This window comes from Lichenostomus cassidix, chromosome 4 (genome assembly GCF_008360975.1).
Source record: "Lichenostomus cassidix isolate B80296 chromosome 4, HeHo_3.0, whole genome shotgun sequence".
NCBI classification, from domain to species: domain Eukaryota; kingdom Metazoa; phylum Chordata; class Aves; order Passeriformes; family Meliphagidae; genus Lichenostomus; species Lichenostomus cassidix.
The window spans coordinates 43,752,702-43,771,147 of record NC_139484.1 but is presented as its reverse complement, the minus strand read 5'-3'; the positions used below and the strand labels follow the sequence as shown (position 1 = coordinate 43,771,147).

The window sequence follows — 18,446 nt, the reverse complement described above, 5'->3', positions numbered from 1 at the left end:
TTGTCAAATTCGAGCGTACCTTTCTGCAAGACAGCAGCAAACCAGAGATTTCTTCTCACTGTTATAAAAGTATGAAGTTATTGACTAGGAAATGTTTCTGTCCAGCTATCTACCATTGTGATGTCTTGTCTTCCAAAAACTCTGAAGTTGCTTTGCCACCTGCCTTCAACAATCCTAAAAATATCAGCCTGGGAGAGGGCAGGGGTGGCTCTGCGGTGGGCTCTAGTATGTAAAGAACCAGCAGTAAGAAAAATACCTCTGGGTACAAGAGTGGAAGGAAGAAAATAAAACTCATTATGCATCTCCAAGTTTAAACATTTAATAGTGCACTTATTGAGTATATTCTGTACAGACATCTATAGCAAGTTAAACATTTTCCTTTCTCTTGCGTAGATCATACTCATGTAAAGCACATTTACAATAGAAAACATACTTGAGGTACAAAAACCCAAAAAGAATATCTGAGGTATAAATACAGGTATATTTTAAATAATCTTTATCATGCTTAATCTATGTTTAACAGTACACTGTGGGCAAGTATACATGTTTACAATAGAATGGTATGTACAACATACAATTTTACAAATTCAGAAGTGTTTGATGTAGAAGAATATACAAGATTTTCCTACTCATGAGGAACATTGTTACTGGAAGTACTACATTATTTGCCATTATAAAAAAAATCTTCATCAAAAAGCTTAAAATAATACTGACAATGGTAAAAAAGTCTCAGTCAAGATTCCATCTTGCAACGCATTCATACCCTAGCCACAAAATACATTTATCACTTAATACTGCACCTTGAAAGAAAATCTTTACCTTTACAGTAAAACCTACAGAAAGACACCTTTCCAGAGGACCTCAGGACTTCCTACAGTTCATACAAGTTGATTCTCAAGAAGGGGAAAATATCCTGAAGGGTTTAAAACACAACAAAACCCAAGACAAAACTGCACCCTCCTTTCTGCCCCCAAATATAACCCTCCAAACTGCTCACATGCAGGTTCTGTTCATGGTAACATGCAGCTTTTAGAAAAACAGGCAAAAGAGGGAGAGAAAGGGAAAGAACTTCTGTGACTCTCCCTAGCCAAGTCACCCCAGCTGCTACTGCAGGAGTCCTGCCACCTCCTGGCACCACAACTCCAGTGTTGACTTTTTCCTCTTGAGCTGTTAGAATACAATAAAATATATAAAAGCTTTTTATAACACCTACAGATAACACAGGTGGGAGTAAAAGCAATGGACATTTTTGGTTTTTTTAACAACTGATGTTATTGGGTCTCCCCACCATTGCATAGACATTTAATTTCTAAGCTGCTATGCTGCTCAAAAGTATATTTATTTAAATTTGCTATAGAATTGCTCATCACTCCTCAAAGATCATCTGAGTAAGGAGTGGACAGTGGCTGAAGCAAGCCTCTTGTAACATCTGCTTAGGGTTTTCAACAAGGTTAGAGCTGAGGAAAATGCAGAATGAGCACATTTGAAGGATGGCTACTCCTGGTCCGCAGGGGAGTCCCATTCTAGGTTGAACTGCATCCAGCATACTAAAATCCATTCTGGTTTCCTATCAGTGTACCAGACACATTTCAAATTCGACTTCTTCTATCCTTTCAACCATTAACACACTCATTCACACTTTAATCTCTGTGCAAACCTTTCTCTGCTTATCTCAGTGAGAACACATTGAAGAGTACCAACTATTCCAGTGGATACACCAGTCCCTCAATGCACTACAAATAAAATGAGTATGTACATAAAGCTAAGTATTTCACATGGGAATGATGAGCCTTCACCGTGTTTCATAATATATTTTGCATTTAAAGAAATTTGCTTCTCAGAAGCAATTCAAACCATCTAATAGTATTTTTTTTTTTAATTTTTTATTTTTGCACAGTTCTCCTATGTATTCCAGTCAAGGCCTACACTATAGACCTTACACAGACAGGAAGCAGCTTTAAAGTGTATGGTATGGCCACAGTCCTATAGTAATGCTCACAGTCAAGTTCTCACGCTGTCAACCCTTCACGACACGACTTGCAGATGGAACACAGGCCCGGTCTGCAGCGCGCCAGTCTCAGTTTTGGGTAATGTCTACGTTGCTGAGGTGTGGAGCACGTGGCTGTTCCTCTTCAGTAGTCACCTGGATTTCACCTCCTTGCCCTCAGGACTCTGCTGACTGAAAGAGTCTCGTATCTTAACAACTTCTGATGCACACAAGTGTCCGAAAGACTTGGTGTACCAGTCTGGCATGTGGCCCCTGTTGTGTGGAGGACAAAGCAATGACAAGAAAGGTATCAGTAACTTTGTTTTCTTAGTCACAGCCAAAGAGATATCTAGCTGATTAAATGCCTGATTAGGAAATCTCCTTAGTATGGCTTACTGCACAGTTCAACCTTACTAATGTATAGATTTGCTCAAAAACAAGTTTGCCGTAGTGCAGAAAAGTTACGAAAAGTTTTGTGACAACGTGGTCCTCTTTACTAGCCTTATATTAGAATTAACATATCCTTGCGTCCAAATATGACTGTCAGAGGAAGGGATGGGATTGCATACCAACAGTGATGGTGGAGCCCATACTGGAGGCTTCTAATGCAGCAAAGGACACCTGCTGCCAGATGTGCCCTGAAGCCAACTTTCTGTGACACCTCAGAGACCTGTGTGCTTGCCCTTGAGAAGGATATACTACTGACCAAGCTGAAGTCTGTTGAACTATCTAAGTTTTCCACTGGCCACACTGAAACTACACATGAAAATTTACCATCTCCAAAGGACAAAGTAGAATTTCCTACCTTAAATCAATTCGGCACATGTAGGTAAGCTTCGATTTTCCTGACCCGCAGGGCTCAATCAGATACCTCGAGAGGAGCACATTGACCCTCACACCTGCCACCGGAGCCCGGTCGTGATCCACTGAGGTTGCTAGAAGCACGCAAGCTCCTTTGGGGAAGTTTGTCCTCCACGTTCTAAGAAAAAAAAAGGAAACCAAAAACCTTTTATTTGACAAACACTAATTGAAACATCTAGTAAGAATTCAAATTAGGCACAAAAAGATATTTACCAACATAGCTGATGTTATAAAGAAATAGGCAAGGCTGCCATATGTATAGGTTATAAATATAATTGTGTATGAAAGTCTTACCTTAAGACTACGAAATCCCTGGCTGGATGAGGTGCCATGCTGTTCTGGACATACTGGTATATATCAGTCTGGCTATCCAAAGGCTCAATTACTTTTGACTCTATAAGATCTTCATCCCAAAGATGCTGCTCTTTAAGTAAACGATTTAAAACATCCTCTGGTGTAGCTGAGATTTCAATGGTAGTTTTCCATAATCGGAGTGGGGGACCTTCACACACCTGGGGAAAATTAGCAGAGCCTTCAGTTTTGCTCTTCCTTACACTTTCTTTTTCAAATTTATTTTTTAAAAATGATATTGAAACATCTCCATCTGCTAGTCCTGAGCTGTGCAAGATCAGGGCTGAAAAACTTCTTCCCTGCTGCCCGCATAGTGACTCAGCTTGTTAAGGCTTTGCATGCGTGAGTGAAGGCATGTAAATTCAATACAGTGAACATTCCTGGGCTGGATAAACAGAACAGAAATCAGTGCATGTTAGCAGACTACTGCTGAAAGACATGCTGTTTTTATATGGTGTGCAACTGCATCAAAGGATTAAGTGTTTTTTCTAATATCTATCTGCAAAGTAAAGATGTGTACTGAAGCTTCTGCAATATCCTATGTCACAAGTGGAGCTAAAAACCAGAGCTGTGGTGTGAGTGACAGAGTGCATACCTTCTTGTATGCCAGCTCTGCTTGCTCTGAGGTGGAGCAGCTGACCCAGCCTTTAAACTTCTCCTTCATCTCCTTGAGCAAGTCATCCACGCAGTCCTGGAGGTAGCAGTGGTAGTCAGAGGGCTCAGTGTTGCTGCTGCTGCCCCGGAGCTCCTCCAGGCTGAGGGGACGCAGGTCCTGCTCTGTGTACGAGTTCCGACCCCTGCTCATTTCTTCAGGTATCTGGGGGGTGACAAGGGTGAAATCATTCTTTTGCAGCTCTCTCCCTAGATCAATGAGTTAGTCTAACAGCTCAACAGCCACAGGGAGATGTGTATGTTAGTTTTGTAAGTGATGGGATGTGTATGTGTCAGGTTAAGCACTCAATATGAAGAAATGCCAAAATTAAGTTTGTGACTTTGATTTAACTCAAATTAAGTCTCTCTTTTATGGAATGTCTTTTATTCTGTGGAGTATCTATTGCCCTTTACTACACAACTAAATTCATTCCCACAGCACAGTTTATCCTGCAAACTGAAGGAAGAAGGGAACAGTTGTCAGCTGCAAGAAAAGAGACAGGCACGTCTTCAGTTGAGGGCTCTGAAAAGATTTGATGACAGTGAGGAAAACCAGGACTCGACTTGTCTGGTTCTCCATTGCAGGCCCTAGAGGGAGCATGCTTTAGTTCCTCCAGACCCTTCAACTTATGGTTTGACAGTGCTACATTCCAGGATGCTTTTGTGGCCTGTCTTGCTAACTCTCGGGAATTTAAATATAAAATGGACACTGAAATTCCTGGAAATAGCTTCTCGCTTTGTAATTAGAGCTGAGGTTCACAGACCCTTATGGCTGCACAATAGAAGTTAGAAAATGTATTTATTATGCAGCTTGGATGCAACAAAAATGTGCCAAACCCCACAACTGCCTGCTGACTTTAGAGCAAAGTGCCAACACAACAACTCTCTTTTCTGGCACCACTTCTAATTTGTGTATGCACACAGATCAGGATGCAAAGTTTTTTAAAAAGCTATTTATCATGTGTTAAACTTCATTAAAATAAAGAGACATTCCTAGCTTTCCATTATGAAGCAGATCTAAGACATATTGATCAATATTCCACCCATCAGTTTTGTAAACAGGTGTTTTACCTGAAAGAGTTTCTTGCATTCAGCAATCATATGAGCCAGTCCTTGGGTTGCAGCCAGATTTTCATTTAGGTCCTTTTGATCAGGTTTTCCCAGGCTTGGTTTTCTTTGCATCACCCTTCACAAGGGAAAAGAGCACACACATACACAAATCCAGTTATTTGTTGCAGAACAAGGGACATGTTTGGGAACAGAACAGCAGGATTCCCAAATCTGCTGCTGATTTAGAGCAGTGCTGCCTGGGACCAAATAGTGGCATGGTGTTGCCAGCTTCTTTTCCTACTCCTAAACCTTTTCTTCGGCATCCCCTCCCTCCACCCTCATTTTTTCCCTTCTTAGGAGCTTGTTTACATTTCAACAAATCTCCAGCAAAAGGTATGATCCCAAAACCGTTCTACAGCCAGTGCTCTCTGAGGTGTCTGAGGTGATCCCAGCCAGCAGGGTCAATCCTAAACCATGCCAGTCACACATTGCCACCAGCTGTGCTATGGGACCAGCAGCAGTGAGCCCTGCTCCCAGAAACGTACCTTGGGGAAGAATTCTCTCTTTTGAGAGTGTTCAAGTGGAAGAGGGAAGGTGCTAAGCAGACGGCCAGGTTTGTTGGTGTCATCTGGTTTTCCTTCACTGCAGCTGTGACATCACTCAGGAAATAGAGAAGAATCTGGAGGACCTCCCTGTTCTCATCAGGTAAAAGCATAATGGCAGCCTTGATAGCCTGGAGACGCTGATCCTTTGGCACATCTGCATAATATTAGTAATTCTCTCATCAGCCCATTGGTTTTCCACACACACAGCATGAATACATCCCAAAGCAAACTCCAGCTTCAAATATTTGACTCGAGTTTGAAGTGATTTCCTTCAGGATGCATACCATTTGTAGGAAACATGAAGGAATTTTTTTTTAACCCACTAGTTTAACTACCCTCAGCTATTTCCTGCCTCACAAGAAATGCAAGCAAGAAGCTGTGCCTAGGCCAGAGTTAATTTTAGATTTAGCTTTAACAGCTACATGCTCCCGCAGATGCACTAAAAGGACAGAAGCCTGGAGTCAGGCACAGAACAAGCAAACAGAGTCCAGCCAATTTAGAACTTCTTTGGCTTGCAAAGCAATATAAAACACGAATGCATTTTAGAATAGGTAAATTAATTAAATAAATTAGCTAGCAAACCTTTTCAACAGTGATAACTATTCATAAAACAGCCAAAAACTGCTTTGCTGAACACAGAGGGTTACTTTATTGAGCAGATCATTCAAAGTCATGCGGTGGAAAAAGAAAGTCAACGCTGTGAAGCCCCATACCATTAAACAGCTCCTTGGTTACGAACAACAAACAGCCATTGGAAAATTTTGATGTGTCTTTATATAAAGCTTTCTCCTCCAAACTAGAAAGGAACAAAAAATGAAATAACCCAGACCAGATCTGCTTCTTATAAAGGGATTTCCAATAAGCCACCTCTGAAGACAACATCAGAGTCTGAGTCCTGGAGCATTTATATCATCATTAGCAGCCCACCACCCTCACTGCATGTCTCATAATACACATGGTGCTACCCAGATATTTAACTGGTATTTGCTTTGGGCTTCAGCAACTCTGTAAGGCTAGCAGGTGAGTTTAGAAAGCAGTTTGATGCAAAAATCCACTGCTTTCCATGCTCTCCCCTCAGGCAGGTCAAAGCACATTTAAGCCACGTGCATTCCAGTGTGCAGCCTGGCACATAGCACCAAAGCAAAGGGAAATTTTGCCCTTTGCAGGGAAGCAAAATTTAGAGCTGCTTTAAGGCTCTTTGCTTTACAGAGAGATAATACTTCCCGACCAACTCTGGGGATTCCTCAGACCTACCGCCTGCAAAAAGAGAGGAACAGATACTCCTGCAATGCTCTGTCAAACCTTTTTGGCTCTAAACCCACAGAGATGCTGCTTAATATGCATAGAACTGGAGAGTCTGATTAATTTTCTCCATAAATGTGCCTGGGAATCCAAACACACATAAAAAACTGCATGCACTGAAGAAATGGTCTGTATGTTTTAATTTTAAAACATCATCTCCACCCATGGAGCTCTGAAGGGAATTCCTGTGACCTTTATGTAATTATTTCTTTTCACAGGCATTGATAAACTCCATTTTTATGTGATTACTTTAAACACTTATGTTTATGGTACTTATCTGTAAAGTAGCTACAAGTCAGTAACAGAAAAGCTTACCACTTAGAGGTTGTTTCTAAACAGTTGAGGTGAAGGATAGCAGAAAATTAATTATGAGGAAATAAAAATTTTTGGTAGCCTTGCCAATCCCCTCAAAATCCCCAAACTCTGTTCATGTAGTGTTTGCTTTGCTTGTCTACTTAGCCACATTAGATGCGGCTTGTTTTCAAACCATAATATCAAGTATGCTCAAAGAAGAGAGGAAAATTTACAGCAAGTGATGGAGGATTTATATTTGTTCCTGAACTAAAGAGAAAGGTGAAATGAAAAGAACTTGTACTATAATTTGTTATAGAACTACAATATGAAAAATCCATTCCTTATGAGGCAGCCTGAACTGTAACAGTTGCTGGAGAAAGGCAAAGACCAACATAGGAAACACGTGTAGTACCCAGAGCAGCATGGTTACCAACTTCCACCCTTGCTACACAAATGACCATTTGCTGTCTGCTGCAAAAATCTCACTGCTTACATTGGTATATCTGTAAGAAGGTCTCGGAGAGTTTGTTGGTCATGAGAGGCTCAGGGAGATCACGGAAGAATTGCTTTAACATGTCTGCTACATCATAGGCAGACTGGCCTTCGTAGTTGACACTGTCTGTGGAACTCTCATTCATTTGACGCAAAGCCTGAATTCTTGATTTGACTCCAGATTTCCTAAACAGTCCAACCTAAATAAATGCATAAAGGTCAATACATTTATAATGAATCCAGAAAATCGGAAATGTAAGCATGCTCTTTAGCTCCTTAAGTATGGGTTCTAATTTTGTGGAAAGCTTTCCATGCATTAATTATCTATTTTGTCCTGCTTTGAGCCTACTTTTGTCAGTCTGACCCAGGATCAATAAAAACTAGTGGGAAGCTGGGCTTTGGGTGCTGCATGCATGTGGAACAAGAGTAAAGCAAAATGCACCTGATCCAGGCAGTGGTTGCGGAGGTACCTCATGGCTTGCTGGATGCTCTGCGGAAGAGGCTGCCCTGTGCGCTGCACGTTCACTTGCAGTGGTACTCCAAAGACATTTCGGTCTTTATAATCTGGCACCTTTATTCTTTTCATAAATTTTGGTACTGCCCTAGTTAAGCAAAGGGAATGACACAATTAAATTAAACTACTGTTGACCATTTATCTTCTGTATTTCCAGTAATTCAGAAAGTGAGTGAAAATAAATGAAACACTTTTCGTAACATGAACAATAGTGACAGTATAAATTAGCTAATCCACTCAGGGCTGAAAAGGGTGAGAGGACAGAAAACAAGAGTTTCTCTAAGAGAAAGGCTTGACATTTGGGGCAGTATGCTGCCTCTAAGTATTAATGTGGTGCTACTCCATCAATATGAGCAGGACGAAAGCTACAGGGTAAAACTGCAGGGGCCAGATTGAATTGCAAAAGAGTCAAAACAAATCTTGCGGTCAGTGACCCCTTATAACACTGCTTCTTTAGGTTTCAGGGAAGATGGGCATTTGAACAATGAGCTTTTGTATGTCAACTACTTGTTCTGCAAAGTCCTCAAACTGGGTCCACCACCCACCAGTGTGCAGAACAGCAGGAAACTGATGTAATACATTTGAGTTTGTCAGCTAAAAACTTCAGCTCTATAAACAACCCCTTTGAGGGACCCCCCTCCTTGTCAGCCGGTGACTTTTGTTACCCCCACCTCCCACTCCAGTTTCATTGAGAGGCCTTTCCATCTGCTTATGACTCCAAGGAAAATGTTACTAAACACAAAAGCATGATTTACCCCTGGTTCCCCCAGAGTATTGGTTTCATAAAGGGGAAAAAAAAAGCACTAAAATGTGAAAATATTGAGGTCATTTTCCTAAACAGGGAGGCAAGCTAATGTCCAGTGTAATAACTAATAGGACACAGCAGCACTGAAAACAGGGAAACCTATTTAGCATTTCAACATACAATACAGCTATACAAACAGTGCATTGGATTTACAGCTGACTAATCTGTTACATAGTGAAACAGAACCAATTTGTATTGCTGTATAGTTAAGTTTAGGGCATTATTGATACATGTATGAATAATACTTGCTTTGTCAAAAAACATGCCAATGGAATGTGAAAAAACACATTGCGATCTCCACCGAGAATCTGAAGCATGCAGGGATAACTGGTCAATACTTATTTCTGTCTTTCAGAACAAACAACTTCTGTATTTAGAAAGACTGACATAATAACAGCCTTTGAACAGGAGGTACTTTGATGCTGAAGCTAAATACTCTCTATGACTCCTGGGGAAGGGAGGAGGCTGGCCTGTGGTAGGGACAAGAAAAATTTTATTTGCGTCCTTTGCATCCTGAAGGTTACACAGGCTGTACTGCAGATACAATAATAATTTCATTCTTCTGACAAAAAATATTCAACCGGGTCACAAACACCTGGCCACAGAAGAAATTGCTAAATACAAAAAACTCCATGGCTCTCCTGACCTTTCTTCTTCTATTTCTTTTGCAAGCTAACTGGTTTATAGTGCCTTAAAAAGGGAAAACAAAATTTTGGTTAGTGAGTTACTAGAATTAAGAAAAATTTACATTATTTAATTACATAATTACATAAAGGAAGCAATGGAAATATTTAAGAATAAGTGAAGAAAAGTGAGCCTATTAAGATTGCCTGCAATTCGTGCCACTGCTTGCTAACTGCCTCACTAAACAAGCGGTCCTTCTTTTGCTATAGATACTGGACATCTTCCTGTTCAGAAAGCTGGTGCGTACTTCGTAGCTTTTGTTCCCTCACACGGCCCCATAAACATATCTCTCAAGCGTAATAGGATTACACTGACGTAAAAGGTTAGTGATTTTAGCCCTGTCTTAGGAAACCACAAATCACTGTCGGCACGCGCTGGAGGAAGAAGTGCAAATATGGAAAAAGAGGGATTGCAGGGATTCATTGCATCTTTCCGAAAGTTGCTTGCGACAAGCAACTGTATGAGCATGACAGTTGGGCTCTCTGTCCACAGCGCTGTGTCCTTACCAGCTGAAACCATGCTTGTTGGAAGGCGTGTACTTCTCCAGGAGAGCAGTCAGCTTCAGGAGAGAATACTTCTGCAGCAAGTTCATCTGTGCCACGGACTGGCAGTTGATCTGCAGTGATGCCGAGCTGAGGCTGGGCCGGTGGGAGCTCTGGAAGCTGTGCCACCTTAGCTTGTGCCTGTGGAGATGGGAGGCAGAGCAAGGACAGGTTATTGAAATGTCTCTGCAAGACACATCCGGGAATTACCACAAATGTACTGCTGAGCTCCCTGCCCTTGGTGGCCACATTCTTCTGTGATTTCACAGGCATCAGCCAGCAGCATCTCTGCCTCACCCAGTGTGATGCACCATGGGCAGGTGCTTCAGATGGGAATGTGCACTCTGAGGTGACCCACAGCTCAGTGCTAGCTACACAGCCTTGCCCTATCAGATATCCTCCAAGGGCTCCAACACCCTTCTCCCAAAGTCCTTTCAGTATTATGGCAGTGGGAATCAAAAAATTCCATGATGACAAAATGTATGAAAAATGTATGAATTCAATGGATGAATTTTTAAGACACATCTAATAAGAACTGCACTTCTAAAAGTCCCGTTAAGTTTATACAAGCAGCAGTAGATGACTAAATAATTTTAAAAGGAAAACTGGAAACAAAGCTAGAAAGAATTAAAATGCTTGCTCTACTCACAATACAAAATACAGTCATCGTCCAATGGTAAAACTCCCATCACAATCTGGAGGTCATTGAAACTCCCCCAGTCTCCCACTGAGCTACAGTGATCAAGAGAAAGTAAACAAGCCTCATTTCCCCCACAGATTTAGTGCCCTAGCATGCTATTAGAAACAGCCTGCTACTGAAAAATGCAGTTTTTTGAAACAGTCTAAAAGTCAAGGCTTTACTGCACACTGACACAAACCAGACCATACTTATTCTTGGTTCTCCTAGCCAACTTAAAAAGTTATTAATCCTATTTGATGGCTCTCCCCTCCCATGCACCATTTTAATTTGAAGAAATATTGTGCCCCAAACTGCCTTAACATTGCATTTTCAGTGACGACTCAGGCTGAACATACAAACATACAGCTATGAAGTACAGCAACCAAAAAGTCTTGCACAAATTCTTCCCTTGCCCATAATTGTTTTGGGAAGCAATGGAACACCACCTGTGCTTGAATGGCTACAGCTTCCACTGCACCTTAACTGAGTGTGGTGCAACTACTATAGAGCTGCTCGGGCTGGAGGGGACATCCCCAGGCCACCCCAAGTCCCAGCGCTCGTGATCTCACCTGCTGGACCGTGTCAGTGATGCACCCACTCCAGAGTCTCTCCTGTCCTGGATCCCTGTGGGCTCTTCCGTTTCATTCAGCGAATTCCCTGTACTGTCAAGGTCACTTGGTGTTCTTCGATCATTATCTACATCAAGGTGAATCTGCTTTGGAGAGGAAGGACATGGGGAGATGGAGTCGAGGGCTGAGTCAGAGTCCCCTTCATCTGAGAACTTCTCTGACCACTGGTTCACTATTCTTTGCATCCCTTTGACATGGTATAGGATGTCATCTAGCTCTGGGAATATGTCTTCATTTTCGAGGTCGGCCAGGTCACTTGTGCTGGAATACAGGATGGAACCTGGCACATTGTCATAGATACTCAGGCGGCTGCTCACTGAACTGGAGGAGTTGCGCCTTTTTCCCATGCCAAGTTCTTTGGAGCTGTCACCACTGTTCTCCCTCCGGAGGGTGAGGTGGCCATGTCCATGGAAACTCCCTGTCCTCCAGTTCACAGAGGTGTTGCTTTCTGTCGGGGAGAAGTTGCCATTGGAGAGTGCTTTGGGAAAAGTGCCTGGCTTGTGATCCTCAGGGATAAAAAACACGGTGTCTTCTGCAAAACTGCCCCGGTTCTTGAAGTTCTGCTCCATCACATCACTGAACGTTGACTGGTTGAAGGGGTCAAAGCCTTCCAGGTACATGCCCACCCTTTTATTGTAGGCGCTGAGGCTCCGTGTTCGTGTGACAGGACTGGGTGTGCTGACAGCACTGCTTGTCTCAGACTGACTACTGCTGCTGCTGGTCTGGGTGGAATTGGAGACGCTCCTCTTTCGTACCATAGGGAAGTTGATGTGATTGCCATTGAGGGCAGAAATCTCCACACAGTTAAGTTGTTTCAGTTTATCTTCATCCATGCCCTCCTGCAGGATTGGCCCGCTAATAATCAGGCCAAGCTTTGAAGGAGCTTTGCTCTTGCCATGGTGAGAACTCTTGATTTTAAGACTCTCCATTCTCTTGAGCAGGCTCTTTGTTTTGGACTTGGCGTTCTTCTCATTGGCTTTTGTGTTGAAGCTGAAGCTATTCAGCTCCCTGGGTGAGGGCAGGCTGCTGAATGAGTCATCATTGGCTACAAAATTGCTCGAAGAACAAACACTCACTACCGAGTTTGTCCTGGTGGTAGAGGCCTCGCTCTGCAGGGTTGGTTGGTGGCTGCTGGTGCTGCTGATGCTCAGGATAGAAGCCACCTCCTGGCGCTCGCTGAGGTCGGTGAGCACGCTCTCCCGGCTTGCTGCGTTCGTAAGGTGAGGAGCTTCTGGGGAGGGGATAGTCAAGTCTGGTTTTGGAGGGAACACATCACATTCTTCAAGCCTTGACCACCTCTTGCTGTCCCTCTGAAAAGTCCATTTGCCACTTATTGCACAAGGTTCATCTTCATCTGAATCTTCACTCTGCAAAGAAGAACCATGAGAGTGATGCTTGCAAACTGCTCAGACAGCAAAGGCTGTTGCATTTAAGTACAATGTCCACTAAACTGCTTTAAGCATGACTTTGTTCTCACTGAATTTAAAGTGAAAACAGTCTTTTACTTCAGGGGAAGGAAGATTAGGTCATAAAGCCTATCACGGGAAAAGATAACATGGTACCCACAATATATTTTAACAGTTTTTAAATACAAAAGATACACCCTTCATAAAAAGAAACAAACAATACAATCTACTTTAAATTGTTCTTTTTAAAAACCCTAGTATCCATAGACTTTTAATTAATTTGTCACAGTGGATAGCCCTCACATCAGTGGAAATTCCTGGCATGCATAAAATTTTACACTGGAGTCAGTCAGGGGTTGGGGTCCCTCTGGACTCTCTCCAAAGCTACACTTTGTTGATAGTGGCTACATGTTTATACTCCTCTTTGCAATTACGAGATGTTTCTCATACATTCTGAATTTTAGTGGCTTAATTCCTTACCCATTTGGGAACTCTGAACAGCCTCCTCACTGTGACTAATGAGACAGCAAAAGAAGCCCTTGCACTGCAAGAGTGTGATGGCTCCAGGCTCTTACCTGGTCCACTCTTCCTCCCACAGGCTAGCAGCTAACATTTTAAGAATGTTCTGTGAATTCTCTACTTCAGTCTTGCTTCAGGCAAACTTTAACACTCGTAGATAGTGAGCAGCAGGAGCTCACTGACAGTGTAGCACGTAAGTAAATTGTAAATAACATGTTTGATGTATGAGTAATGCTTAGGGTACAATTACACATACATCAATTACGCCTACAATCTTTTCATCTAAATACTGAAATGGAATGATCCTGACATATTTGGTCTTCCAAATATATGGAAAGTTTCGTGTTGGAAGAATAAAACCAATGAAGATATTTGAATATGACACCATGAAACCACAAAATAACCTTCGGTGTTTAGAGTGAGAAACACTAATTACCACCCAGCTCCATGAATTTCACTTCATTTGTTTAATTTCCTTAAATTTAAAAACAAACACATAAGCATACCCCAAACTGTAACTATTTGTGTGCCAAGAAGACAGACATTTATTCTCTGAAAAACAAGTAAATTATTCATATTTCAAGTACATGTATGTTTACTTCAGATCCTGATCACCTTCTAGTTTTTGGTTTTACTTTTCTTTTTTAAACAGGACATTTCATCAGCTCAAGGAAATAAGAGAAATACTGTATTTATTTCTTATGACCAAATACACATGAGACACAGAGCAAGCATACATAATTTTCTTTGTTTCCCACCTACTGCAAACTACTTATGTACATGACTCAGATGAAAACCCAAGAATTCTGGCTTGCTTATTTAAAATTTTCAAGAGGACAAAAATAATTTGAAACTGCCAGTGGATAATAATGTTGGCTTGCTGGTGAATGAGATTTCATTGGGAAAAAAAAAGGAGCTGTAAAGTGATTTTAATTTCTAAAGAAGTCAGTGGAAACATAAAGAAACATATGTTTCAGTCTGCACAGTTTTTCCCCAGTGTTAAAAAGCTTTAAAGGTTTTTAAAAATATTGATTTTATTGATGGCAACAAGAAAAGGGAATAGGCTCCAAGTCCATCTGCCAGGACATGGATGGTGAATGAAATTCAGGAAGGACTGAAACAAAAGGTAACATCCATTCTGGAAGATCTGAGGTTTGGCCCTGAAGTCAGGCCTGGTCTGACCTCTAACACCAGCACTGATCATTCCAGTGTTAACAAGGTTCAGGAACAAGGATGAGAAATCTTCTGGTGGTCATAAATGGCAATCCAGCTGTCTACCCCTACTTTTAAGGACCTCCTACATATGCTGCCTCAGTGTTATCTTCTGGAGGTTGGATGCTCTTTCCAACATACCTCAAACAGATAGGGAAAGAGGGGATTAATTCCTGGTAAACAACCTCAGAGCATTTGTATGCATTCTTGTTAAGGGTAGGGCAGCATTGTATTGCCTTAACTCAGTCATCTTTATCTGCAGTTGTCATATCCCAGGGGACAGTATCAATTACTGATCCCTCCTAGGACACACACATAGTTTTAAGACAGCTATTGAGTGGTACCTTATTAGCAAGTCAGTACTAACTTACTGAAATTACAGTAGATGCTCTCTTATTTCTCACCACGCTCCACAGGGATCCTGAAGATTCAGGAAACCTTTTAATTCCTGCTGAGCTCCCTGGAAACATGCAAACTTTCTGAAAAGGTAGCTGTTGTATTCTGTAAATATATTGTAAAGGAAACAACAAGCCCAGTCCTTTCCTTTGCAGGGCAAGCACAATCTAACTGATCCTGTCTACATCATAATAAAATAGTAATTCTAACATGATGGCAGAGAACCAAAACTGAAGATAATGTCAAAGACGATATTCTGACATTGTCAGCTCACTGTGGCCATCAAGCCTACTCTATACAATCCAAACCAAGTGCAGGCAATAGACTACACCACCAACAACCCCACTGGCAGGCAGAGAAGTCCAGTGCCTTTCACACTGGAAGCAACATCCCGGGGAAAAGTTCGCTAGACAACCTTTACCCACTGCCAAGCCTTTCAGTTTTCTCTCAGTGAGAACACAAAAAGAAATGTAAGCAGATTTTTTACTGTGTGTCCTTGCCAGGTTCTATTCAGGTGTAATCCTAAACTGCAGCTAAACAATCTTCTAGATGGGGTATATTCAGTTTTATTAACACACAATGCTGTACCAGAAGACATTAAATGAACTTACCCTTTTCCTGTGGGGACTAATTTCTAGCTTCATCACTGCACATTTGTTTAAAGTATTTAAGCGCCTGCAAAGAGCAAAGGAAACCATGTTAAGAGAATACTCCAGTGTTTTGACACAGGCTATTCCAGTTCAAAGCTTTTGTGAAGGCTGTCCCCAAACTGCTCTGCATACAAATAGCCACAAGCTGAGTTTCAATTAGAGCCCTAATTATACTTAACTATTAACCCATTACATTTAGCTGTACTCTAACTTCAGAGGGAGGGATGGACAACTATTTGTCACAATTACCTGAACCAAAGTAAAGAGAAGTTAATGGAAACTTGGACTAAGTTGAGAAGTCACCTCCAATGAATTGTAATAACTATATTTGTTCTAAATAGCAGACATCTGAACCCTGAAACAATCAACCTTGACAGACTGAAAATAACAGAAGAGTCCCCCTATTTGACACTGTAAACATGTGACTATATTAAAAAAGCATGCTGATTTAAAATTGTACTTTATAAGCTGAAACTTCACAGAGAAAAACTTATTTTCCACTTATTAGATGACTATTTTGTGTTTGAACAATGATTATTTTCAATACAGTCCTGGGACAAGACAACTCATTAGTTAAAAAAAACAGAACAAACCAACCAGAACACAGACCCAATTTCTACTTCCTAAACTGAAAGTTTCTTTCATACATAAAACTATTTTTTCTGAAGGACTAAAATTTAAACAAAAGTAAATTTCTGCAGCAGCAATTGCTAAGCAGCCTCCTTGTGAAATGTGACAGCAGTCTGGATGTGTATCTTGAAATACTGTATGAATATATATGAGCATTGCTCTGTTCCTCAAAGAGCTAATGACCTGGTAGGTAGCCCTAAAACAATCAAAAATTATCTGCCTTTTTCCCTCTTCCCCAGACACTCAGTGTGCAGGGCTGAGCACATGCAGCTTAAAACATAACTAAACTCGGTGCTGTTCATGACACAGCTCCAAGGCAGGCTAAGCACAGCTAAATGCAGGCTGCCATGGTCCCCTGCCCTTCTCCATGTCCTTGCCCCCCCCAGAAAGTGCTCCAAGGACATGGTTCAGCTAAAATCTGTACTTCTAAAGTGTGGCTAGAGAACTGCTGGTGTTATGGCAAGGCAAAGGGAGGAAACAAGCTGGGCACGATGCAGAAGGCAGAAAAACAGAAGCAGCAGGTTCCTGGAAGTGATAATTTAGTCCTTTGCCAATACTTCCACTCATGAGGCTGTACTGTGGGTTGGATGAGAAGACTAACTGAGCCGAAAACGAATCTTTCAATATTTCTTGAATTTCCCCCAGGTCAGTTCCCTGAGCTGCGTGAAGAGTCCTGTGTGCAGTGAGGAAGCACAGGAGCAGGGCCACCCACCCCTTCCCTTCAGCTGGACCACAGCCCAAATTCAACAGAAGCAAAGCTGAGCTTGAAAAAGCCTAATTAATTCCAAAGGAAATTACGTAATTTTCACATAATTATTCATTTGATCAAAGTGCAAAGAAGAGCCTATATCTGCAGTTTTGAAAAACTAAAAAATAAAAGAAACGCTGACTTGCCCTATTGCTCCAAATGAATTTTCTCAGATTCATGAAACTTGTACTTGAATGTAGAAAATGTGTGCACAGGGAGAATTATTAGTTTCTTCTCTTTTCCCTTGCCTTTTATGCACAGGATTGGTTGCAGATGGTATTTACACAGGGCTTGATCCTGAAGCCATCAAAGAAAATGGGAAAGCTGCTAGTGATGCTTTTGCTGCAAGCCATGAAGTAAAAAAGAAAAGGCAGTTTGATCTATAATTAGACCCAGCCACAACACAGCAGAGAAGAAGAGAAACAGGAAGAATTGCCATGGGTCAAATAGTAGGGCAGTGGCAGGTTAGAAAAGTTATCCAGATCTCTCATTTTTATCCAGATTTCATTTTGCTCTGAATTTAGAAGGCAAAAGGCTCAGTCAGTCCTGCTGGCTGCAGCTGGTGGGTACATGCACAAGTCCAGTGAATTCAGAGGAATACTATTTACGGAGCGGGTGAAGGGTGAATGTCTCATCTACATGCTACACACAAAACTGTTTGGTTTTTTTTCAAGAGGCCACACAGGCATCAGAAAGCTGCCTCCCTCTCTTTGCTATAAACACATTATCCTCTCAAAGTCCTGGACCTCAAGACTAGGAAAGATTAAACTGGTTTCAGTTCTATATTGTGTAATAATTTACAAATTTCACAGTGTTGCAACCTTTGACTTATGCAGAGAGAAGTTACCACTGAATCCCTGGCTCAGGCTTTATCTAGCTCCAGCCTGTCTGACCACTAATAAAGACAATCTCTGACTTCACAAAGATTACATCCTCAGACTTCTACTCAACTAAAACCCCTGATATAGGTGGAAAAGTGTAGAGCAAAGACCTCTATTTTCACAGAGGGTATTTAAAAAAAAACCTCCTGGCACAAAGATCACAAAAATTAGTATGAAGGCAAGATAAGGTAACCCTCAATGAGTGAGGTTAAATACAATAGCACTGAGCAAAATAAAGTCTCTGTTACACATTTGACATAGATTCATCTCAAAACCAGTTTCCCTTTTAAAATCTAAATGCTCTGCAGCAATTGCCTCAGGTCTGCAACTTCCATTATATACATAACACATACTGATTCAACTTCCGCTCAAATTCAGGAGTGCTCAGGTCCTTGAACTACACATCACTGAAAACAGTGCAATATGCAAAGCTTCCTTCCAAACACATTAGCCAGTTGGCAAAGCTAAACGTACAAGGTTTAGGCTTTGTCGGGATGAGATTTACCTACACAACTGTCATTAACCTTCATATATGCTTTCCAATACTTTTTGGGCATA

At 41.5% G+C, this 18,446-nt stretch overlaps 1 protein-coding gene across 1 annotated transcript in view; it reads right to left on the bottom strand.

Annotated features, from left to right (window-relative positions):
- Window positions 1–303: 303 nt before the first annotated feature.
- Window positions 304–18,446, bottom strand: part of DLC1 (DLC1 Rho GTPase activating protein) — a 214,190-nt gene continuing 196,047 nt past the window's right edge. The window contains exons 8-18 of the mRNA XM_085058882.1: window positions 15,591–15,654; window positions 11,387–12,813; window positions 10,103–10,279; window positions 8,036–8,195; window positions 7,595–7,793; window positions 5,446–5,659; window positions 4,922–5,036; window positions 3,795–4,016; window positions 3,143–3,360; window positions 2,793–2,966; window positions 304–2,260 (exon numbers count right to left, since the gene is read on the bottom strand). Of these exons, the coding sequence (XP_084915008.1) occupies window positions 2,140–2,260; window positions 2,793–2,966; window positions 3,143–3,360; window positions 3,795–4,016; window positions 4,922–5,036; window positions 5,446–5,659; window positions 7,595–7,793; window positions 8,036–8,195; window positions 10,103–10,279; window positions 11,387–12,813; window positions 15,591–15,654 (3,091 nt within the window). The 3' untranslated portion in view covers window positions 304–2,139. The remainder of the gene's footprint in view (window positions 2,261–2,792; window positions 2,967–3,142; window positions 3,361–3,794; window positions 4,017–4,921; window positions 5,037–5,445; window positions 5,660–7,594; window positions 7,794–8,035; window positions 8,196–10,102; window positions 10,280–11,386; window positions 12,814–15,590; window positions 15,655–18,446) is intronic.